Source organism: Paroedura picta, chromosome 16 (genome assembly GCF_049243985.1).
Source record: "Paroedura picta isolate Pp20150507F chromosome 16, Ppicta_v3.0, whole genome shotgun sequence".
Lineage (NCBI taxonomy): Eukaryota > Metazoa > Chordata > Lepidosauria > Squamata > Gekkonidae > Paroedura > Paroedura picta.
In genome coordinates, this window is record NC_135384.1 from 8,904,354 (window position 1) to 8,926,747 (window position 22,394).

Below are 22,394 nucleotides of genomic sequence, written 5' to 3' on the forward strand. Positions count from 1 at the left end.
ATGCTGGACTCGATGGACCACTGGTTTGATCCAACAGGGCTCTGATAATTTTTTTAAAATCGTGCTTCCTTCCATCGGGTTAGCAGAACTGCCCAGCGCTCTGCTCCATTCCCACAAATCATGAAGGGTTCGATTGGCTGCCGTCAACTGTGTTGTCTGAACCCAGTCCTGGCCTGTACGGCCCCCTGTCCCCCGCTCAAATGCCATCCCGCTTTCTTTCCCTGCCAATCAAGACATCCCGGAAGCCCGGCTGGTAAAAGTCAGTATTTTCTTTATTGGCTGGTAGGCAGATGGGGAAGGAGACAAAGACATCCTCCCCTTTCCAATTCACCATTCATCTTTGGACAAAAATAGAGAGGGCCGAAGCCTCTGCGGGCCCCCGAGAATCTGATACAAAAGTACGCTGGGAGAGGGGAGGAAGAAACACGACAGAGGGTGGTACGTGACTCCGGGAGCCCCTGCTACGTCCCATCTGCCTGGGGCGATCCCCCGAATTTGCACTGCCCCTCCCCAGTAGAAAAAAAAACGACCCTGAAATACCACTTCCGGAAACCGGGAGAGATTGACCGTGGGGGGAGCGAGAGCTGGGGGGGGGGCGAGGGAGCCCTCCCCGTGCCCCCTTCTCTCCCCCAACGAGAGACGCCTGGCTCAAAACTAAAAACTCCTATCTAGACAAACCCAGCTTTATGTGCAATGGATCTTAAGACACTTCTTAGGGGGAAGGGGGGAGGGGAGAGAAATGTCTGGCCGAGGGACATCTTCAGCAGCCGGGGCTGGACGGGGATGGGGCAGGGGAAGAACGGGTGGCGTCGCTGTCAGAGGGCTGTAGTGTGACCTGCTCTCAAACGGGAAGGGAACCTTCCCAAGAAAGAGACACGGAGCAGGGGCTCGGATCGGGGAGGGAGAGAGGGGGCAAGGGGCTCCCCCCCTTCCCCCGTCCCGACTGTAGTGTGCAATTAAAGTTCTCGCTTTAAAGCTGTCAGAGCTCAGAAGAGGGCTGTATGGCTTAAGGGGAGCGTCCGACCCTGTCCACCGACTGGAGGGGGGGGGAAGGTACCAATGGAGGGGTGGGGGTGAGGGGGGCGCTGGAGGGAAGGGAGGGGAGCGCCGGAGCCGCTAGTATTTCCGTTGTAGCTTCTGGAAGTCACTCGTGTTGAGCCGCGGCCGGGGCAGGTCCCCGAACATCTCCGTGCCGTCCGACACCCGCAGCACCAGGGCCCGCATGCTGGCGGCGATCTTCTCGAGGTCCGGGGACGAATGCTGCGGAGAGGAGGCGAAACAAGGGAGCCGATGACCCTCAGAGGGGTACCCTACTCGCTTCCCCCCCCCCACTTCCTCGCTCTTGCTGGCTGCGAGTTGGGCTAGTCAGAAAACAAAGGAGGCTTAGGACTGTGCCTCTGCCAAAATATCCTAGGGCTACAGCAAGTTTGCAGAATATACTCTATTTATTTATTATATTTATATGTAATAATATATAGTAATCAACTTATTTAGACCAACTTGTTTAGACCTGGGATTCCGCCTACCTAAAGGAAGGTCCAGAGTTTGGGAGACACCTCCACCTTCCCAGGGGGCTGCCCATCAAGCCCGCAGTCTTGCCCGTTACCCACCTTGCTGTTCTCCTCATCGGAGGAGCGCATCTCTTGCCGTTGCTCCTTAAACCCCCAAATTGGCACGGAGACAGGCAGGGACTTGGCATATTGGTGGCTGAGCGGTGGAGGGGCCATTTGCCCAGGGGCCTCCTCACTCAGACTCCCATCTGGAGAAAGACAGAAGAGGGGGCATAAAAGGGGGGAGGGGGGATTAGAGGAACAACTAGAAATCAAAGCCAAAAAGAAGTCATAAAGCAGGTCAATGACAGAGAAATCCATGGCACTTTCACAGTTCTTAAGGAGAGATAACATTTTGCCCTTGTGCGAAGATCACATTGGAACAGTTTCTCATGTTTCTCGTCGGTGCCCTTTTTACCAGATGCCCCGTTCTAAATGTCGGAACCCCATTTTAATACATTTAGCAGAATTTCCCAATTAAGGCTCTTTTTCTTCTTGATAATGCAGCTCGAGAAACGGCAGAAACGTCAGCAAAGTTCCTTCAAGATGCTGTAATTCTCCGCTCTGACAAGTATTAGGGATATGCTTTTATCTCTGAATTGTGCAGCACTTTGGTTGACTGTATATTATGTTACTGTTCTCTTTTTTCTAACGCCAATAAAGCCTACTTGACTTGAAAGAGATAACTTATCCCAGGGCCTCCAACGCAGCTTACACACACACAATTTAAAACAATGCAAGGAAAGATAAAAGAAAACAGACGCGGGGGGAGAACAAGAGAGCATCCTCTTTCAGGATCAATAAAAGCAATGTGGGGCCAATGAGGAAGCACGCCAAGGGGGAGGAAAGACTTGGGAATTCCCCACACGTACACAAATCCTTTCCCCTTCACTAAGATCTCGGGGCTTCAGCAGGCTAGCCTCCCCGCCTCCTCCCCTCAGCCACCCACCCCAGTCTCTGAGCAGCTCTCAAGACTTCAAGGCATTACAGACGGGTGGTATATAGAATGAATGAATGAATGAATGAATGAATGAATGAATGAATGAATGAATGAACTCAAGGCCTCTTTGAACAGAACTGGCCCACTACAGGGGGGGGGGGGGGCTGGCAGAGGATGGAAGCCAAGTGGACATTCATAAAGCAAGGCAGAGCCCAGAAGCACTCAAAGCTCCACAATGGGAATTCACCATGTGGTTCCGGTAGCCCCCACTTGAAGAAGGGTTGGTTTTTATCCCCTGATTTTCTCTGCCCGAAGGAGTCTCAAAGCAGCTCGCAATCGCCTTCCCTTCCTCTCCCCACAACAGACACCCTGTGAAGGAGATGGGACTGAGAGAGCTCTGACAGGGTTGCTCTGTGAGAACAGTACTATCAGGGCTGTGACAAGCCCAAGATCACGCAGCTGGCTGCATGTGGAGGAACGGGGAATCAACCCCAGTTTGCCAGGTTAGACACCGCCGCTCTTAACCGCTACACCACGCTGGCTCTTGCAAACCTCTCTATTCCTTTAGCCACAATCACAGTCCTGTTAGAGCTGTTCTCACAGAGCAATCCTGGGAGAGCTCTCTCAGAGCCACCTACCTCAGAGGGTGTCTGTTGAGGGGAGAGAAAGGGAAGGCGATTGAAAGTCGCTTTGAGCCTCGATCGGGGAGTGAAGAGCCGCGTATAAAAACCAACTCTTCTTCTTCTTCCTTGAACCCTTCTACTAATGCTTTCTCAAACTGCATAACACTCATGTCACATAGGGTAGCGATCCCCAACCTGTGGGCTGCGGACCACATGTGGTCCGGCGACTAATTGGAGGTGGGCCGCAAAGGACGCCTCCCCCCCCCCCCCGGCCCTTTACTTCATCCCCCCCCCGGCCCTTTACAACACACTTCGGGTGTCCTTGTCTCCCATCACTCCCAGATGGGACTATCTCGTTGCAGAGAAACAAGCTCAGGGTTCCCATTGATTTGTGATTGTCATGAGTTAAAATTTCCATGAAAATAAAATGTTCCTTATGTTCATTGTTGTGGCGTGTCTGTATCTTATTTTGAAGGGATGTTTAAACATTACCATAGCGATCAGAGAGCGTTAGGGCAGTGGTTGAGAGTAGAGGAGTAAACTACCCCCCCCCCACTGGGCCTCAGTAAAATTGTCAAGCGTTGAGTGGTCCCCGGTGATAAAAAGGTTGGGGACCACTGACATAGGGGAACCCCTGCTCCGAGAAAAGCCCAGCGCGTGCACGGATCTGAGTCCTGCTGGATCTGTCCCCACTCACCGTCGGTGCTCTCTGGATCTGAGTCAAAGAAGGGCTCATATTCCTGGCTCGGGGAGTCCTCATCCATCACAAACAGGCCTGGAAGTCAGATTTTAAAACAACAAAGACAAGGGCAGGATCACACTCTGTTAGTGCACAGAATCCTCATTCAGGGGCAAGAGAGCAGAAGTGGGCAAACCTGGGAGGGTGTTAGAGGGGAGGGGAGAAGGCACAGCCATCTCCAATGGCTCCAAGGGGGCTTGATATTGGCCCCCTGGGTACCAGGGTCAGGTTGCTGAATGATCAACGCCAAACGCACAGGGCTTGATTCAAAGCTTAAGCATCACCGGGTGGAAACAGTTCATCTGAAAGGAGGCCTGTACTAATGTCAGAGGAGGCGATGCGTTTTAATAAGTGCCCGACTGGTACTCTGTTTCTCCTTCAGAGAACACAGGAAGTCCTACAGCTCTCTCCCCAATCGCCTCCCAGCCTGGACCTGCGGTGCTTCAAAGAGGGAACCGACACCAGATGCCCTCAGAGCACCACCTTGGCGGAGAGGAGATGCTGACTTGAACGGCACTCACGGCTCCCTGGCGGAGTGACAGCCCATCGACTTGGGCGCCTTGACCCTGCCGGCTAAATATACCTCTGCTTTCCTCAGCATCGGCTTTGGCCTCGGTCGGGGTATCGTGTTCGTTAAACATGTGGGCACGCCAGAGGACCGCTGGCAGGGCAGTCAAAAGCAAGCGGCTGCTGCAAAGCTGCTGGGTGATGCCCCCCTTCTGCCACATATTCATCTGGTCACCCTTGCCCACACCAGTCAAATTGGCAGGGCTGGGGCAAGCAGTCCTCAGATAGGGGAAACACTAAGACATGCTAAACGTAATTACTGCCTTTACATATAAGGGTGTGTTGGGTGGGAGCTAGCCAGCTTTCTTGCTCCATCCCACCCCTTTAGTACAGCCCCCAGTTCCATCTGGGCATTTATAGGCAAAGATCCCATGAACTCCGACACAAGGCTTTTGGGTCGGCAAAGGGGTCTCCTCTTTGGCTGCAGAAAAGCTTGCTGAATCCAACCCAGTGGCTGGTTAGATTTAAATATTGTGATATTTTATGGTGATCCCAACACTGAGTTGTCGAAGGCTTTCGCGGCCGGAGTCAAGCGGTTATTGTGGGTTTTCTGGTCGGCGTGGCTGGGGTCTGGTAGCCTTAGTCCCTGATGTTTTGCCCATGGCTGGTATCATCCGAGGAAGGACACAGCAAGATGGGAATCTTTCTGTGCTAAAGCAGTCTGCGTGTGATCAATTGCTGGGCGTTTTATTTACTTCTTGGTGTGTGTTTTGAACTCACAAGTGCAGGACTTCTATAACAGCTGAACACAGGAAGGCACCAATGCTCTGTCTGGTCCGGCATCCAGTTTCAAACAGCTGACAACTAGTTCCCTTGGAGGGCCAGCAAACAAGGCACAGGGCCTTCCCTTGCTGATGCTTCTCAATGTAGGTATTTCACTTGCTTCCTCCATAGAGGGAGGTTCCCTCCACTCACCATGGCTAGCAACAGTTGGAGGACTTCTCCTCAATGAACCTGTCTTGCCCCTTTTTCATACTAGCTATGCTCATGGTGATCGCTGCATCCACTTGGTCTGATCCTGCGTAGAGCAAGGGGTTGGACTAGATGGCCTGCATGGCCCCTTCCAACTCTATGGTTCTATGATTCTATGATTCTAAATCCCCCAATTTCACTATTCATTGAGTAAAGCAGTCGTTTGCTTTGCCTGTCCATCAACCACACCCGTTGACCCAAGTTCTAGTACTATGGGAGAGGGAGAAAGAGTTCTCCCTCTATGCCTCATTTCCATGCATACATTTTTGCATCTGTAGCATGCCCCTCCCCTCCTCCCAAATCCTTTTTCCCCCTCAACCAGAAAAAAAACCCAGATTCAATGTTTCCAAAGGGATTCTTCACCTTCAACAGTACACAATTCAGCGTCTTCTTCATGGTGCTCACGAAGAAGCCCGTGGGCATCACTACATACAGTCTATACCAGGGGTGGTCAAACTGCAGCCCTCCAGATGTCCATGGACTACAATTCCCATGGGCATTGTAGCCCATGGGCATCTGGAGGGCCGCATCTACACGAACACCACATAGACTCTGAGTGGGGGGCGTGGCTCAGTGGGAGAGAACCTGTTCAGCATGCAGAGGGGGCCCAGGTTCAGTTCCTAGCAGGGGATGTGAAAGGCCTCCACCTGAAAGCCTGAGAAACTGCTGCCGGTCAGAGCAGGCAATCCTGACCAGAGTCGGCAGCTGCATATGCCACCTTAAGGCCGACGGACTTACCAGTGGTGTCGCTGGGATGGTCTCTCCCACCTGGCTGCTCCATTTCCGTCAGGGTGTTCCTGTCTCCTTCATCATCTTCCTCTTCAGTCTCCTGGCCTCCAGAAGCCTGGGGCAAAGGCCCCTGCGAGGTAGGCGTCCGGTGCGGGGCAGGCTCGTCTGGGGCACCAGTGGAAGGATAGCTTCGAGAGTAGGGGCCATGATTGGGGGGCAGGTAAGGGGCTGCGGGAGGACGGGCAGTGTAGGAATAAGCGGTGGTCTTATGGACCACTGCAATGTCTTCAAGGTAGCGTTGCAGGGCGTCCGCCAGGGCCCCGCTGCCGTGTTGCGCGTAGTCAAAGCCGGCAGGGGGAGGGGCCCTGAAGGCCGTGAGCAGCACCACTTCGTTGCCCGTCTGACGCCGGTATTGCTCCGCCGCAGCGACCAGGGCTGCCCAGCTCTCCTTGTGGTTATCTGCCATGCTCGTCATCCTGTGGGGGGGAAGAAGAAGAAAAGGGGGTTGAACGCCAGCTTCTAAGACTCCTGCGTCTTCCAGGGGCAGCCAGGGAGGGCAGAAGCCCCACCGTCAGGGCTCCCAGGGACACCTCCCCAACCAGGTTCGAGTATTGTGGAGCAGAAACACCCTTCAGGAGAACAGGGCAGCAGAAATGGGCTCCCATGTTAAAGTCTTTTCAGGAGGGCGAAGAAGGAGCTTGCAGGAGATAGAGGCCTTGGAAGGACAACCTGGGAGAGGCAGAGAATGCAGTTGCCTCCCAAACCATGAGAACCTCTGGTTGCCTTCCAGGGGAAGCCAAAAGCAGCCAAGGAGAGCAGGGCTGCTGGGTCCACGGGATGGCCAACAAAAGGTCCCAGGGAGGGAGGGAAGGAGGGAGGAGCCATTGCTGGACAAACAAACAGGAAAGGGGGGAGGGGAAGCCCGGGAAGGGGTTGGGGGCTGCCCCCTCCCAAGCCCTGAGGAGGGGGACGGTCGGAATTGGGGTCCGCCACCTTCCAGCGCCTCGGAGCCCCTTCCCCAAACTCACCCTTCCCTTCCCCTCACTCAGGGTCCCCACTTTGGAGCCCGACCTCTCACCTCTGACCCCCTTCTGGGACACTTGAAGCCCCCCTCCACCTCTAAACAACAACCGCCTCCGCCTCCTTCTCCACCCCCTGCCCAAAGCTCCGCCTCCTCCGGCTGCCCGCACAAGACATGAGGACGCCGGCCACGCGGTGCCCTTTATAAAGATGGCGGAGGGAAGGCTGGCGGGAAGGTGCCCGATACAAAGATGGCGGCGGAGGGGGGTCTCTTGGACCCTAGAACAAGACGGCAAACAGGGGGACACATATGCGCTGAAACGTAGTTCGCGAAGGTTGAAGGGAGTCGAGAGCGGCCTTTTTAAAAATGAAGGGGAACGCTTCTAGGCGCCCGGCATAAGGGTGACCGGAAGTGAGAGCGTGAGCGGGTGCCCACAGTAAAGATGGCGGGGCTCTTTAAATACCCCGGACGGGGAAAGTGCCCGGATTTCCTGGTTTCTGCCGTGTTTGTTTCTCCTTAGAGGGGGAAACGGGACAGGGGCTCATAGAAAGCAAGGGAGACATTCCGGGGATTAATTTAGCTGCAGTTTTACAACTCTCAGGACAAAAAACAGTCCAAACCCGCTCCCGGTTTTCTCGCGCGGATCAAGATATGCATTTTTGAGCACTGAGCCCCGAAGGAGCTGGTTGAAGAGAAGGAACCCGCGTGGTATTCCTTCACCGGTGCCCAGGGAGAGGGATTGCGACCGTATTGAGGATGCATTAAAGAAAAAAACACAAACATAAACCCCAAAAGCCACCCGAAGTGTTTATCACGGCGTTGCAGCCTGCTGGCAGGGGCTCATGGGAATTGTAGTCCATGGACATCTGGAGAGCCACAGTTTGGTCACAGTTCATTATAGATTGACTTGTAATTTTTTTTTTGCCAAAAAAAGGTTTTCTGCATCATGTGAATGTTAGTCCATGGACCATTGGAGAGCTACGGTTTGGCCACCTCTGTATATGTTTTTAAACCACCGACTACCATTGCTCTGTTTAAATATGGCGGGGGAAGATTCTTTCCCTCTTCCAGTAGCAAAAGAAAAAAAAAAACCCACTTCGCGGGGGGGGGGGCGGAGAACGACGTTCTGATTGGCTATTGTCCGTGCCAGCAACAATGATGGCGACACAGCCGCCGGCTGATTAGAAGGAAGAGCAACAGGGCGCACCGTGGGGAGGACAGGAAGTGACGTTTTGTTTTGCAGGAAGTGGCCGTCAGGAAGGATGGAGTTAGGGGCCTGCAGGGTAAGGCACGCCTTTGCCCCTTTGGCTTCCACCTGATTGCCCTTGCATTTGCGCCCGGGAGAGGCTGCAGAGGCAAAGGAAGAGGGAGGGCAGAATTCTTTTGCAAAGGCAAAAGAAGAAGGAGGGAAGAGTCATGCAGAGGGAATTTATTGGGATTTGTTGGGAAATCTGACTTGTGCTAGGGCAGGGGTGGCCAAACTGTGGCTCTGTAGAGGCCCATGGACTACAATTGCCATGAGCCCCTGCCAGGGCTGGCAGGGGCTCATGGCAATTGTAGTCCATGAGCCTCTGGAGAGCCTCAGTTTGGCCACCCCTGGGCGATTTAGGTAGAGAAAGGGCAGCAGTTGACATACCCCTGTAAATTCTTACAGCCCCAGTTATAGATTGGTCATTGCCCAATGTTTTTGTATTGCTGAGAGATCTCATGACGTCCTTTCCAAGGCCTTTGAGGGTGAACTTTAGGTTTGAAGGTCATGTCTCAGGGTCAGGGAGAAATAGGAAATCTGGGGTAGGGTGAGGGCTCTCCCGGTTACTGACCCTTTTGTTTGTTTCCGCCCCTCCAGGTTGCGTTTGAAAAGGATGGCGTCTATCTACATACCAGCGCAAAGCGGCATCCTGATCAGGATTCGATCATCCCAGGGGTTATACGCATAATTGAAAAGGTGGGTGAAGGCGGGCTACCGGCTGCGATTGCAAAGCCGTTTTAGCTGGTATAGATATGGGAGGGTTGCACCCCCAGGAGGGTGGGTGTTTTGTATCATTATAGCACTTGGTTTTTTAGCATGAAACTCAGCGTGCCGAGTATTTCATCTTTAGACTTTTCAGAAAGCTCTTGGGCGTTATTGTTTAATTGGGAAAATGAAATAAAAGCTGGTGAAAGCCCAGAACTCAGAGTGGACCTGAAGAGGATTTTAATTGCCATCTTGGGGTGGGGAGTTCCAAAAGAGAATTATCAGATGATAGTTTTTTGTTCCTCTTTGTGTCTAGAAGTATAATGTCCTGTGGGTCAACTATGTTTGATATGAATTGTTTTAACACAATGTGTGTATACAGCTCTGGATGCTTTGGAAGTTCTGGGACACTTACAAGCTTACCTTTATTCAGGGCTCGGACACGTTTCTCCAATGGACACCTGTAGAGGAGCCTTCAGATGCCACTCAGATAGCGTTCACCAAGAAGGTGAGGTTCCTATCCCAGCTGTTAATCTGCCTTGACCGTCTAAATCCGTTCCATCTCAAAGACTGAGTAGCTCTGTACATGCCTTTAGACTAGGAATTCTTAAGATGGTATCATTTTGCTAACCTCTGTAGTGATCTATTTGTTGAACTGAAACCATTGGGTAAGAAGAAGAAAGGAACACCTTCTCCCTTCTAACCTTATTCTCTGCTTCTCAGGACACGGTGGGCTGCCAGCCTGATGACGAAATCTTTGACCCGGGCTATGAGCCGGACTGGGCTGTCATCAGTACTGTGGGAACTCCGTCTCGAGTCCAGGAGGAAACCAACAGTAAGGACAAAGAGGAGAGGAGGGAAATTTCCCCCAAGAATTTGATCTGCGAACTTTGTACCTGTTTGTTTTGGCAGGGCTGAAAGTTGGATGTCTCCCTTGAGTTTTTGACTTGGCTTTTTAAAACTCAGGGCTGTGAAGGAGGAGCTGTAGGGTTGTTGATAGCGTAGAATGCAGGCGTAGGAATGGAATCATAGAGTTGGAAGGGACCATACAGGCCATCTAGTCCAACAGCCGGTAACAGGGTTGCGGGATAACCTCCTGGGAAAGAAAAGGGTTGTCTCTAACACCGCTTTTTCCTTCCCCTCCAAGCCGCTTCTGGGACAAAGTCTCCTGTTCCACAGGCCCAGTGGGCTTTCACTCTCCATTTGTCTGAGCTGAAATCCATCCGTAAAAGCAAGCCAGGCCTTGGCTGGTCGTACCTCATCTTCATCACCAAAGAGGGGGTCTCCTTTCAAGCCTTGCACTTCCATCGGGGGGGTACCAAGACCCTTCTCAAAGCGCTCTGCAAATACGTCATCCTAGCCATGTGAGTGGAACTGATAGCCTGTGTTGATTTGGGGAGGGGGGGGGGCTGTGCCGGTGATGTTTTTGCTTGGCAGAAATTTGCAAAGCAAAAAAAAGAGGAAGGGGGGGACTTCATGGCCTTTTCAGCAGAATAGCATGACGCTAATGTGCAAAAGTCCATTTTGAGGCCTTGAGCAAGGATCTAGCTGTCCCCGAAGGGATCCAAGAAACCGAATCAACTGTTGGTCTAATTGTTCACCACACATTGTGTGTCCTCCCTGAATGGTGTCACTGAAGGTGGAGAAATTGCATAAAAAAAAAATTTGTAATCCATGTCTGTTTAAAAAACACTGGATGTTCAGAAAGAATACCTTTGCTCCGGAGTGCTAGCATCTATTATATAGGGAGGACTAATTAAAAAATATGTTCTCTCCCCTCCCCTGGGCTGCCTGAAGTGGCACAGTCCATGCAAGGAGGCTACCATGTTTCTGTGCAGAATCTGTGTTAAAAGGGGAGAAGGAGCTCACGCCGTATTTCTCTTCTCTCCTCCAAGCTCCCCTAAAGACTCCCGGCTCTATTTGGTTTATACACACGATTCATATGCCCTCTCCCACTCCTTCGATGAACTGCAGCTCTTCGATGACAGTTCTTCCAACCTCGTTTCGGTGAGAGATCTGGGGAATCAGACTGTGGCTTGGGACTGTGAGTCAGTAATGGGCGGCGGGGGGGGGAGGCAACCTAAATAGGCTGGAGGCTAAACAGGGTCAAGCCCTGGTTACTCTTTGGATGGGAGACCGTGGAGGAAGGCCAGGGTTGCTCCAGAGAGGCAGGCCATGGCTAACCACCTTGTCTCTTGCCTTGAAAATCCAAGAAGGCTCTCCATGTCAGTTAACACTTGCCCTGTTCTCCCAATCACAATCACGTGAGGCAGGTGAGTCTGAGGGTCGTGCAGCTACCTTGAAGTCATCAAGGTTCCATAGCACAGTACGGGTCCAGATGTGGGTCTGCCAGCTGTTAGTCTCAACTTTTTTGCCGCTGATAAATCTCTGAAGCATTCCTCAGGCTTCGAGAAACCTCAGAAGGGGTGTGACCATGGAGAATACGGCTGGGAAGCAGAGCTGTGGACACGCCCACCCAAGGCCCCTCCCCTTCCCCTTCCCACCCCCTCCAGGCCCATCGTTGGCCATTTTGGTCAATGGTCACATCACTCGATAAATGTTTAACCCAGGGGTAGTCAAAACTGCGGCCCTCCAGATGTCCATGGACTGCAATTCCCAGGAGCCCCTGCCAGCATTCGCTGGCAGGGGCTCCTGGGAATTGTAGTCCATGGACACCTGGGCCGCAGTTTTGACTACCCCTGGTTTAACCAATTAAAAAAATATATAAAAATGAATTAACTCCCACCCACTCGGGAAACCCTTCCAGGACCGCCAAGAAGCCCCGGGGTTTCATGAAACCCTGGTTGAGAAAGCTTGCCCTAACCCCAGCTGGCCCAATGGGATGGGAAGGCAATGATTGACAGGAAGAGCAGAAACTGTAAACCAGGTGGCTGAAATTGGCTGCCAGTGTCTAGATCAGAGGAACCTGGACTTTGGGAGGGGGTGGATTAGAGAGGGGTTGGTAGCAAATGCAGAGCAAACCATAAAGTTAGGGCTCCAGTGTATATCGAGGGAGGTATTTCTGGCTTGTCTGGCAGAGGAGTTTTAGATACTGTCCCCAATCCAAGCCTGCTATACTCATCCAAGGAAGAGCGAAGCCCCCAACCGGCCTGGACTCCATTTGATTCCATCTTCCTCCTCCCACAGCGATTTTTGCAGGATCCTTACGCCGCCACCTTTGGGGGCTTCTCCAAAGTCACCAATTTCTTCCGCGGGGCTCTGCACCATGAGGACGGGACCCCCCAGCATGCCCATGGCGACCCTGGTGCCGGCAACGTCGAGGACGAGACGGGCTTCGAGTTGATCACCTGTGTGAGTGTCAGAACCAAGGGCTGCACTGGGCAGGGGGCTAAAGCAGAGCGGTGGCAGGGGAAGGGTGCCCAGGCAGGTGGGTGGGGAGGGAGGAGGGACAGGAGTGGGCAGCGGGGGCCTCCAGGAGACCCAGTGTGGTGCGGTGGTTAAAAGAGGTGGCTTCTAATCTAGTGAGTCAGGTTTGATTCCGCACTCCCCCACATGCAGCCAGCTGGGTGACCTTGGCCTAGTCACAGCCCTGATAGGGCTGTTCTGACCGAGCAGTGATATCAGGGCTCTCTCAGCCTCACCCACCTCACAGGGTGTCTGTTGTGGGGAGAGAAAAGGGAAGGCAATTGTAAGCTGCTTTGAGACTCCTTCAGGGAGAGAAAAGCAGCATATAAGAACTAACCTTCTGTGTACTTAGCCCACCCCCCTGCAATCTAGAATTGCTCTGTCAGACCAGCGTAGTGTAAGCAGTGCCCAGAAGTACAATGGGGTGCGTCTCCTACTCCCGTACACAGACACCCTTCTGTCCTGAACAAGCAGCGATTCCAGAGGGGGCAACCGTGCTAAAAATAACCAGGACTCTTGCAAAAGAATGATGCAACAATCAAACAGAAAAAAGCCAAGTCTCCAGGAGCACCTTAAAAACTAACAAAATTTGTGGCAGGTCAGGACTTCCCTTGAGTCGCTGAAGAAGCGAGCAGTGACACAGAGAAGCCCCTCCCCTGCTGCAAATTTCCTTAGAATTTTAGGTGCTCTTGGGCTCTTGCGATTATTTACTGCTACGGACAGGCTAACCTGGTTGCCCTCCTCCGAGCAGGCGAATGATAGGAAAGTGCAGGTTCTCTCGCCGCATCTGAAGAAGTGGACCCTGGTCCACGGACACTGAATAAGATGCTGTTCGTCTTTCCGGTGCCACGAGACTCCCGTGGAGCTTTCCTCCTTCCCTAGCGCTTTTCCTGTTTTCTACCGACAGCAGGCACGGCTGGCGGAGCGGCCCTCTGTCCAGCGGGAGACCCCGGTCACGGAGCAGGAGTGGGAGCAGCACCTGGATCCTGATGGGCGTGTGGTGGATCCCAGCGGGTTGCGCAGAAGGATCTTTGCCGGGGTGAGCTTGACCGGCCTTGGGGGAAGTGGGAGGGAGAGACACCCATTGTAGGCCCGAAAACAGCAGGTGGAGAAGAAAAAGGGCACGTGGCTGGCTGTCGGTGAAGCCCGGAGTGCTTCCTTTCCCTTCCTGGCCCCCAGAATGCAATGCCAGGGTAGGGTGTGGTGCCTGTTCTGTAACAGACATCCAAACATTCCCACCTGTGGTTTTTTTTTTCCTGGCCTGTCTTTCTGCCCCGTCCAGAGCCTCCTACAGAAAAAAGGCAGAGCGCCAAGGCAGTCGGCATAAATTACAGTAACCAAATGAACAATGATTCTTTCCCAGCCTGGTCCAACCAAAACAATCTTCTGTTAAGTTTTATGGAAGGTTGGTTCTAGCCGTGAAAACCTGGTCCCCCAAGGGAACAGTTCATCATAAACGATATTATTCTTGTGGGAATGTCTCCAACAAAATCATGAATGGTTATAGAATCATAGAGTGGGAAGGGGCCAGACAGGCCATCTAGTCCAAACCCCCTGCTCAGTGCAGGATCAGCCCAAAGCATCCATGCTAAGGATCTGTCCAGCTGCTGCTTGAAGACTCACCCCATCCTTGGCCAGCCCATTCCACTACTGAGCTGCCCTGGCTGTGAAGAATTTCCCCCCTGATAATTAGCCGATATTGTTCTCCACACAGTTCAAAACTATTACTGCCAACAGGAACCTTTCCCTGCCCTCCTCCGAGTGACAACCTTTCATATAATTAAAGGGAGCCATCTTGTCCCTTCTCAGCCTCCTCTTCTCCAGCCTGAACCTTCCCAAGTCCCTCAGCCTTTCCTCACAGGGCTTGGTCCCCAGGCCCAGGATCACTCTCGTCGCTCTCCTCTGACCCCTCTCAATTTTGTCCCCATCCTTCTGACCCCTGTCAATTTTGTCCCCTTCCTTGTGCTTCGTTGAGTCTCTGCCACCGAGGAAAAATTTTTTGAGAGCGATGGAAGCATCCGGAGATCGTTCCGACAGGCCTGGCAAAGAATCGCTGTTGATTGGATGATTGCAATTTTTGTCGATTGCCTTTGCGCTCGGGTTTTCTCCTGCTGGATGCTCAGCAACTTAACCGGGCCGCTCTCTTCTTGGCTGTCCCCTCCCAGGGCCTCAGCATGCCTCTGCGAAAGGAGGCTTGGAAGTACTTGCTGGGCTGCTACGCCTGGGAGAACAGCGCCGAGGAGAACAAAGCACAAGTGAGGCGGAAAACGTAAGGCCGGGGCGGAGTTTAGGGAGGCCTTGGGGCGGGGATTCAGGAGGGCACGGTCCAGATTCAGGGCGCGAGCCTTCTGACTCTCGCTCCCACTCCTGTTTTTCATCAGGGACGAGTATTTCCGCATGAAGCTGCAGTGGAAGTCGGTCAGCGAGGAGCAGGAACGACGGAACTCCCTGCTGCGTGGCTACCGCAGCCTGATTGGTCAGTGGGAGCTCCACCTCCCGTGCCTGATTAGTCGAGGGCAATATTCCCCTCCTTGTCCCGGAATGCATTTCTTTGTCTTTTTCGGGTTGGCTTGCTTTTGGTCCCCCAGAGCAGGGGCAGTCAACCTGTGGTCCTCCAGAGATGATCATTGGCTACAATTCCCATGCAAACGCTGGCAGGGGCTCATGGGAATTGTAGTCCATGGACATCTGGAGCACCACAGGTTTGCTACCCGTGCCACAGAGGCTTGGTCGCACAGAGCCAGATGCCTGGTAATTGTAAAACCATCCCGGGATCATAGACTTAGTTTGGACAAAACTCTCGCCCTGCTGGGGTAGACCCAAAGGGCCTGCGTCCTTTCTTGGGAAGCCCAGCACAAAATAGCAGACTTTCCTCACTGTTTCTCTCACCCCCACCCTCTACCAGCTCCCAATATTCAGAAATGCTTTCTGAACACGGAGATCCTATTGCTAACAGCCACAGATCCCTAAATCTCTTATAAGACATTTTAATGGGGCTGGGAGTGTGTTTGTTCATTTGACCTGAGTGGGTTTGTTTACTTGACCTGAATCTGCTGCCTGTCAATGCCTCGGGTGCCCCAATTTCTGCTGCTGGGTGCACATCAGTGGGGCGCATGCATGCCTTTTGGAGAGCAGCAAACAGATTGGCATAGAGTTCTCCAGACGGGGCCAGAGCAGAGATTGATACGGAAGTGGCCGACTTCCTTTCAGCCCCTGGGCTAATAACCCCTGTCCTGGAATTTCCCCTTATTTTCCCCTCCTTGCCAAAAGGATGTTTTCCATCCAGTGGCTTAGCACGAGCCTGACATCCTCTTTCCTTCTTGATAAGGGCCAAATGTGACTCAATGTGGGTGTATTTTCAGGGGGTTTCTTAAAAAAACCAACCACTCCAAGCCCCAGTATGCATGACTTTGCTGTGAACGGCACTGCATCTCGGCCACGTCACGTTTGTGGGGAGATCCTTCTACTCTTGCCTTCGCCAACACGGATAATCTGGCATCACGTATGTGAGCCTGCCTCTCTTTGTGCAGAAAGGGACGTGAGTCGCACGGATCGGAACAACAAGTTCTACGAAGGCAGTGAGAATCCGGGCCTCGTGCTGCTGAACGACGTCCTGATGACCTATTGCATGTACAACTTTGACCTTGGTGAGGATCTCGTTGGCTCCTGGGGCGGGGGAGAGGCAGGACCAGGCCAGACTTTCAGGGCTCCTCGGGCAGTTTGGCATAACAGGACACCCTAAGGGTCCCGGGGAACAGTTGTGGCTCGTTGAGGGGCGGAGGAGAAATGCAGCCTTTGAATTGATGGCCCCAAGTTCCACAGGACGGTTTGAACAGGTTGAGACGCTCTCCCAGTTTCCAGCATCCTCCTGTGTTAGCGGTGACTGGAGCGGGAGAGGGGCATGTAAGGACACGCTGAAACATGGAGAAGTAACCAAAACGTGGCCACACGGTAGGTTCGTTAAAACGAAAAAGGTGAGTCCGTGCGAGGCAGAAAATGGAAATAAGAAATGTTACTAATGCAATCAAACCGCTTCTGCTTTAGTGCAAACTGTATCCGCTAGAAATGGCGAGGAACGAAGGCTTAAGGAGGATTCATGCCCTAGACGACCACACGTTTTGTTTGCATGAAAGTAGAAGCTGCTTGATTACATCAGCAAAATTTCTTCTCTACCTTTGTGGCCTCGCATGGAAACCTGGAGAAAGACCTGCCTGGGTATGACAGGTCCCTGCCAGCAGAGGGCACTGTGTGGCCCTCCCAAACATCTCCAGCTGCAAAAGAAGGGGCTTTCCTTCACCCGTATTCTCCACTCCTCTCCTGAGCCTGTTTCTTTCACCCTGGAAATCCAGGGCCGGGATTGCCCGCAACCTGTTTCCCTTTGCTTGAGGGAAGGCCTTGCTTCGCCCCATGATTCAAGGAGACGTTGCAGACCTTGGAAGCCCTAGATGGCTTGGGATCTCCATACCCACCCTTTTGTGAACTGACCTGACCACGCTTTGGGGGCTTCTGCCTTCCGTGGTTAGTTGGCAACCAATCTTCCCTTTAATCCCCCCTTCTGAGCAGAGCTTTTCCTGAGTCAGTCCCTCCTTCCCTGCCCTGTTTCCGGTTGTCCTTTTATGTACATGTATTTTACTGTCTCACGTGCGTGCTCTGCCTTGCCTAGGTTACGTTCAAGGCATGAGCGACCTCCTCTCCCCGATCCTTTACATCACCCAAAATGAAGTGGACGCCTTCTGGTGCTTCTGCGGGTTCATGGAGTTAGTGGTGAGTTGGGACAACCATGGACATCGCCCCCCCCCCTCCCATAGAGCTACGAGTGGCAAGCGGAAGCCTGCAGGAGATGTATGCCTTGCTTCTGGGGAGGCATGCTTGTAAGGAAGCTGTAACCGTTTGAGCCTTTATAATAAAAAGGGAACAGCCTCCAGGGTGGAGACTGTCCGGGCCTGTCCGGCCCTGGAATACAGGCCAATCCGGGCACCCAGCAGTAAGGCTGGCTTTTATTGATGGGTGTTATTTTGGGCCTCGGCCATAAGCCTGGCGGAACGGCCCCATCTTGCAGACCCTGGAGAATTGATTTAGGCCCTGCAGGGTCCTGATCTCTCTTGGGAGCCTATTCCACCTGGCTGGGGCCAGGGCTGAGAACAAGAAGTGGGCAGGGCCTGCACCCAAGACTCCTCCCCTTTAGCAGGTTCCCTCCGGCTTCTCCCTCTGCAGCACCGCAACTTTGAGGAGAGCCAGGAGTCCATGAAGCGCCAGCTGGCTCAGCTCACCCTCCTGCTCCGGGTGCTCGATCCGCCACTCTGTGACTTCCTCGGTAGGTCACGGTCGGGTGGCCAAAAAGTGGAGCGTTCCCCCATTCTGTGTCACCTGCTCAGAGGAGGCCCTGATCAGGATGGGCCAGCCTAGCTAAGCAGGGTCAGCCCTGGTTAGTATTTGGATGGGCAACCAGGGTTACTCCACAGAGGCAGGTAAGCTGCTTATGAGGATCTCCTGCCTTGAAAACCCCATTAAGTTCACTGTGACATGACAGCAAAAAAGGAAAGTGGCAAAGACCAGAGATCTTCTATTCAGATGTATTTTAGGAGCTCTTTCCCCAAGAACTTAGACACCTTTTGAATCCTCAGCTCTCTTGGGTCTCTTCTCCTGGCTTTCATTTCCCTTCAGCCCCTTTAGTTCTGGGAGTTTGGGGATGCCTGTTTTATAATCTTAAGAAGGGCCCAGCTGGGGAATGGACACCCCTTACCAACCCCTGACTCCTGTCCTTGCTTCCCTCCAGACTCCAAGGAGTCAGGCACTTTGTGCTTCTGCTTCCGGTGGGTCCTCATCTGGTTCAAGAGAGAATTCGCCTTCTCCGAGATTCTGCAGCTGTGGGAGGTGAGGCAGGGGCCAAAATGGAGTCCCTCCCGCTAACCCAGGCACAGCCTGTCATCTTGGCTCACTCTCCTCTCTTTGCCTTCCGCCGCCCAAATGGTATCAGTGTTCTCTTCTCCTTCAGGCGCTGTGGACAGGCTTGCCTTGCCCCAACTTCCACCTTCTGGTGGCTTGTGGGATTCTGGATGCGGAGAGACAGGCGCTCATGAACTCCGGCTTTGGCTTCAATGAGATCCTCAAGGTGAGAGCAGACCCTCGGCTGCATCAGGCCGCCTGGTCCAGGAACTTAGATGCCTCCATCCCTTTTTTATTGTTTGCTGAGTTCCAGGGGAAGCAGCTGGTATGGGTCAGTTGCAGGAAACAATGTCCTCCTTCTATGGCGTTAGACCAATTGTCTATCAATTACTGTTCGACGGATAAGACAGGCAAGATTAGTGGACTTTCTAATGAACTCCACCCAGACATAGGAAAACAGCTCCCAAATAGACTTGCTAATGAACTCTACCCAGATACAGCAAAAGTGTTTCCTAATTTCACCCTGGGAGATGCCAAGATAAGAAAGGAATGTGATACATTACATTTCACACACATACTGAGAAGTAAAAGAAATGCCCAGTAACTGTTCACACACTCCTCAGTCTTGCTGTGTCCTACCTCTAAAGATGCCAGCTGTGGCTATTGGCAAAACATCAGGCACTAAAACTACCAGACCATGGCCACACACAACAGCCAGCTTCAGCACTCTCAGCTCAGATCAGCAACAGCTCTTTCCAATCACATCTTATCTGGTCCCTTTAAGTGGTGATGCTGGAGTTTGAACCCAGGGATGCCAAGCAGCTGCTCTGCCACTGAGCCCTGTCCCGTCCCCAGGTGCCCTGTGCCTGGGTGGAGTTCATTAGAAAGTCCATTAGTCTTGCCTGTCTTATCAGTCAAGCACTCCGTGGAGCGTCTTCCCTTCTGAGCCTGTTCCGCCTCTTCGCAGCACATCAACGAGCTCACGATGAAGATGAGCGTGGAAGACATTTTGTGCCGGGCCGAGGCCATCTACAGGCAGCTGGCGGCGACTCCGGTAGGGAATCTCTGAAGTCGCCTTATTTCTGGTTGGCCGGGTGGGCCTGCTCTGCTCGGACTGGACTTCTCCAGCCAGCAGAGGGCCTCAAAGGTCTCGGGCAGGGAAAGGTCTCTCCTGACATCTGTTGGCCAAGCCCTTCGAGCGGAGGAGACGAGCTGCACCCGAGCGCCTCTGCAGGCAAACCGGGCCCCAGTCCGTCCTCCGGGGAACCAATGGAGCCTCAGCGTTTGCGGAAGCTGAGCGGGCCGGGCCAGCCAGCGCCCCTCTGTCTCCTCTCTTGACCACTGCTGGGAAAGCGATCCGTAAGCGGATCCGTCTCCGGAAGGTCCTTTTTCCATTGGGATGAGAGAATCCGAGCCGCTCCCTTTCTCAAAGACCCTGATGGGGCGAAATGTGACCGAAGGTGACCTTGCCTTTCCCCTGCTCTCTGTCTCGGCGGCTGCAAGATGCCCTGTGTAGAGGGAGAAATGGGTCCAGTGATGTGTTTTTTGCTTCCTTCCCTCCCCCTTTCTCCCGAGTGAAGACCAAAGAAGGTTAGGGGGTTTTCCGGGGAGAAAGGTCCTCTGACAACCTGGTGGGGTACGTGGGGCTGGGAGGGCGGGACGGGGCCAAGGTCAGCCGGCAAACATTCTGGGTGCAGCGAGGATTCGAACCTGGGGCTCCCGGTTCTTAGTTCGTTACACTCCGCTGATGCCTGAATGCCTTAAAAGGTCTAGAACCGGGTTGGCCGAACCGTGGCTCTCCAGAGGTCCGCGGACTACAATTCCCATGAGCCCCTGCCGGCATGGCAGGGGCTCATAGGAATTGTACTCCGCGGACCTCTGGAGAGCCACGGTTCGGCCACCCCTGGCCTACAACACAGGCACGGCCTGGTAAAACCAGATCAGCAGTCTGTTTAGCCGAACCGTTTACACTGTTGCCGAGTCGTGTGCTGCAGAGCAGCCCCCTGAGCCCGGGCCTGTAGACGGTCCCCGTCTGCTGCCTGCACGAAGCCCTCGCTTTCCCCTGTTGCGTCCTTAGCTTCCAAGACCTGAGGCCAAAACCCTCAGGTCTTGGAAGCTAAGCAGGGGCGGCCCTGGCAAGGATTTGGGGGGAGACCTCCAAGGAATTGCAGGGGTGTGAAGTATGGATGACATTGGGGGGGGGGACGCGGCTGAAGGCTTCCGGGGCTCAGCTTTCACCCCCTCCTCTTTTCTGTCTCCTCTCCCCCTCCCCTACCAGGACCTCCCCCGCAACGTCCAGGAGCTGCTGGGCCTCTCTGAAGGCAAATCCCCGTCCCCCAGCACGGACACGGCCAGCTCCCCGCAGCCCCTGTCCCCCAGCCAGGCCCAGGAGATGGAGCTGACCGACAGCGTTTCCCCCAGCCTGCCCGACAGCAGCATCGAAATCCTGCCCCCGGAGGAGGGGACCACCTCTCAGTCGCTCTCTCCTTGAAAGCAGAAAGTCCCGTCGTCTCCACCGCCGCCATCTTCCTTAACACAAGGCACTTTAACCAGAACGGGGGGGTGGGGGGGGAGGGCTAAGTTCAAGGTCAAGGGAAGGGGGAGAGGGGGTATTTTGGGCATGAGGTTCTCCCCTTGGCTCTAGGAATGCCCGCTGTCCGAAGGTACTCCGGGCCACGGAGGCAGCTGCGTCCTCCGGGCCTCCTCGAGAAAGGGGGGGGGGGAGTGGATCTCAAAGAGGCCAGGGCTCGGAGCACGTGATGTGCCTTTCCCATGATGCACAGGGGCCGAAGCTGGCTGTCCCAGAGGGTTGGTGGGGTGTTCTCTCCCTGGGAGAGGGGAAGGAGCTATTGCTGTCGCTTTTCTCCGGCAGCCTAGCCCAGATCCTCTCAGCGGCTTCCCTTCGCTCCTAAATCCTCTGGGGCAGAGGGCTGGGCTTCATTTCCGCACATGGTCACATCTCCGCCCTCTCTCTGGTGACGTTCCTGGCCTGCCTTTCTCTCCGCGTTCTTCCACATTGGCCGGTTGAGCAGCAGTCTGACGGCAGCGCCTCTCTCTGTGTGTCTTTTTGGGGTGTTTCTCACACCTCCTCACATGGCTAATGAAACTTTCCTGCAGCTGCCCGCCCAAGTTAGGAAACCCCCACCTTTGAGGGGAAAGGGGAGCGGCCTCTGGTAGTTCAGAGCAACAGAAGAGGTGCCGAGGGAAAGGGAAAGGTGGGAGGTGTCCCCCCCCCCTGAGGATCTCAGCCCTGGAGGTGAAAAGCCAGCATTCCTGGTTACTGCTGGTGTCGCTGTCGGATTGCTTGCTCTGCCCGGAAGGCGCCTGGCCCCTCTTAGGCAGCGGCTTCGAACTGACTTGCGGGGCGACCCCTTGTGCCTGCCCGTGCGCTCCTGGCGTCCCACTTTGCTCTGGTCTCAGCCCTCACCTCGGTTTCTTTGTTTCCTTTGTAACCGTGCATTAAAACCGTGGTGTCATTTCGTTTGGCTTGTGTGTTTTGGGGAGAGGGGGTGTTGTGTGTGGCGGGAGGGGCTATTGGTTGGCGAGGGGGTGCGGCGTGAGCCAGTGAGATCCGCGGGTTTGCGCTAAGGAACTGGTCATATCCTAGGACTCCCCCACGCCATCTGCCCAGTCCTCGTAACAACCAGACTGGCAGCTGTGACGGTTTTAAGTGTGCCTTACAAATGCCCTTGGTGCCAGCGTGGTGTGGGGGTTGAGAGGGCGAGGCAAGTTCGGTTCCCCGCTCATCCACGTCCAACCAGCTGGGTGACCTTGGGCTAGTTACAGTCCTGATTGTGCTGCTTTCACAGAGCCGTAATATCGGGGCTCTTTCAGCCCCACCTACCTCGCAGGTGGCTCGTTGGGAGGAGAGGAAGGGAAGGTTGATTGTGAGCCGCTTTCAGACCCATGAGGCCTGCTGCGTGACCTTGGGCTGGTCCTGGTTCTCTTAGAGCTCTCTCAGCCTCACCTATGTCCCAGGGCAGGGGTAGTCAAACTACAGCCCTCCAGATGTCCGTGGACTACAATTCCCATGAGCCCCTGCCAGCG

The 22,394-nt window shown here is 53.9% G+C and overlaps 2 protein-coding genes across 5 annotated transcripts; one reads left to right on the plus strand and one right to left on the minus strand.

Moving 5' to 3' along the window:
- Nucleotides 1-254: 254 nt before the first annotated feature.
- On the minus strand, nt 255-7,337 carry AKT1S1 (AKT1 substrate 1). Of its 3 annotated transcripts, none has more exons than XM_077314381.1 (5): nt 7,199-7,337; nt 6,130-6,596; nt 3,811-3,888; nt 1,611-1,759; nt 255-1,260 (listed from the first exon to the last, which is right to left on the minus strand). In XM_077314381.1, exons 2-5 carry the CDS (start codon nt 6,593-6,595, stop codon nt 1,117-1,119), a joined length of 837 nt encoding a protein of 278 aa, XP_077170496.1. In that variant the 5' UTR covers nt 6,596; nt 7,199-7,337; the 3' UTR covers nt 255-1,116. The 3 variants fall into 3 exon arrangements, with proteins under 3 accessions (XP_077170496.1, XP_077170497.1, XP_077170495.1); XM_077314382.1 differs by having other exon boundaries at nt 7,149-7,297; XM_077314380.1 differs by lacking the exon at nt 7,199-7,337 and adding an exon at nt 6,850-6,959.
- A 954-nt stretch (nt 7,338-8,291) lies between these two features.
- TBC1D17 (TBC1 domain family member 17) lies at nt 8,292-20,904 on the plus strand. Of its 2 annotated transcripts, none has more exons than XM_077314293.1 (17): nt 8,292-8,424; nt 8,988-9,086; nt 9,529-9,603; nt 9,819-9,930; nt 10,243-10,459; nt 10,991-11,102; nt 12,243-12,407; nt 13,369-13,500; nt 14,627-14,730; nt 14,843-14,937; nt 15,992-16,108; nt 17,125-17,225; nt 17,676-17,775; nt 18,238-18,335; nt 18,457-18,573; nt 19,315-19,401; nt 20,626-20,904. In XM_077314293.1, the coding sequence occupies exons 1-17, from the start codon at nt 8,404-8,406 to the stop codon at nt 20,836-20,838; spliced, it is 1,965 nt and encodes a 654-aa protein (XP_077170408.1). In that variant the 5' UTR covers nt 8,292-8,403; the 3' UTR covers nt 20,839-20,904. The 2 variants fall into 2 exon arrangements, with proteins under 2 accessions (XP_077170408.1, XP_077170409.1); XM_077314294.1 differs by having other exon boundaries at nt 13,372-13,500.
- The last annotated feature ends 1,490 nt before the right edge of the window (nt 20,905-22,394 follow it).

Bases quoted from the DNA above. Each gene is read 5' to 3' on its own strand.
- TBC1D17 (XM_077314293.1), top strand. From the start codon at position 8,404: ATGGAGTTAGGGGCCTGCAGG. The intron at 9,087-9,528 runs GTGGGTGAAGGC...ACCTTTATTCAG, and splicing joins TTATACGCATAATTGAAAAG to GGCTCGGACACGTTTCTCCA. The intron at 10,460-10,990 runs GTGAGTGGAACT...CTCTCCTCCAAG, and splicing joins AAATACGTCATCCTAGCCAT to CTCCCCTAAAGACTCCCGGC.
- AKT1S1 (XM_077314380.1), bottom strand. From the start codon at position 6,887: ATGGTTTGGGAGGCAACTGCATTCTCTGCCTCTCCCAG. The intron at 6,597-6,849 runs GTTGTCCTTCCA...TCCCCCCCACAG, and splicing joins GCATTCTCTGCCTCTCCCAG to GATGACGAGCATGGCAGATA. The intron at 3,889-6,129 runs GTAAGTCCGTCG...TCTGACTTCCAG, and splicing joins CCATCCCAGCGACACCACTG to GCCTGTTTGTGATGGATGAG.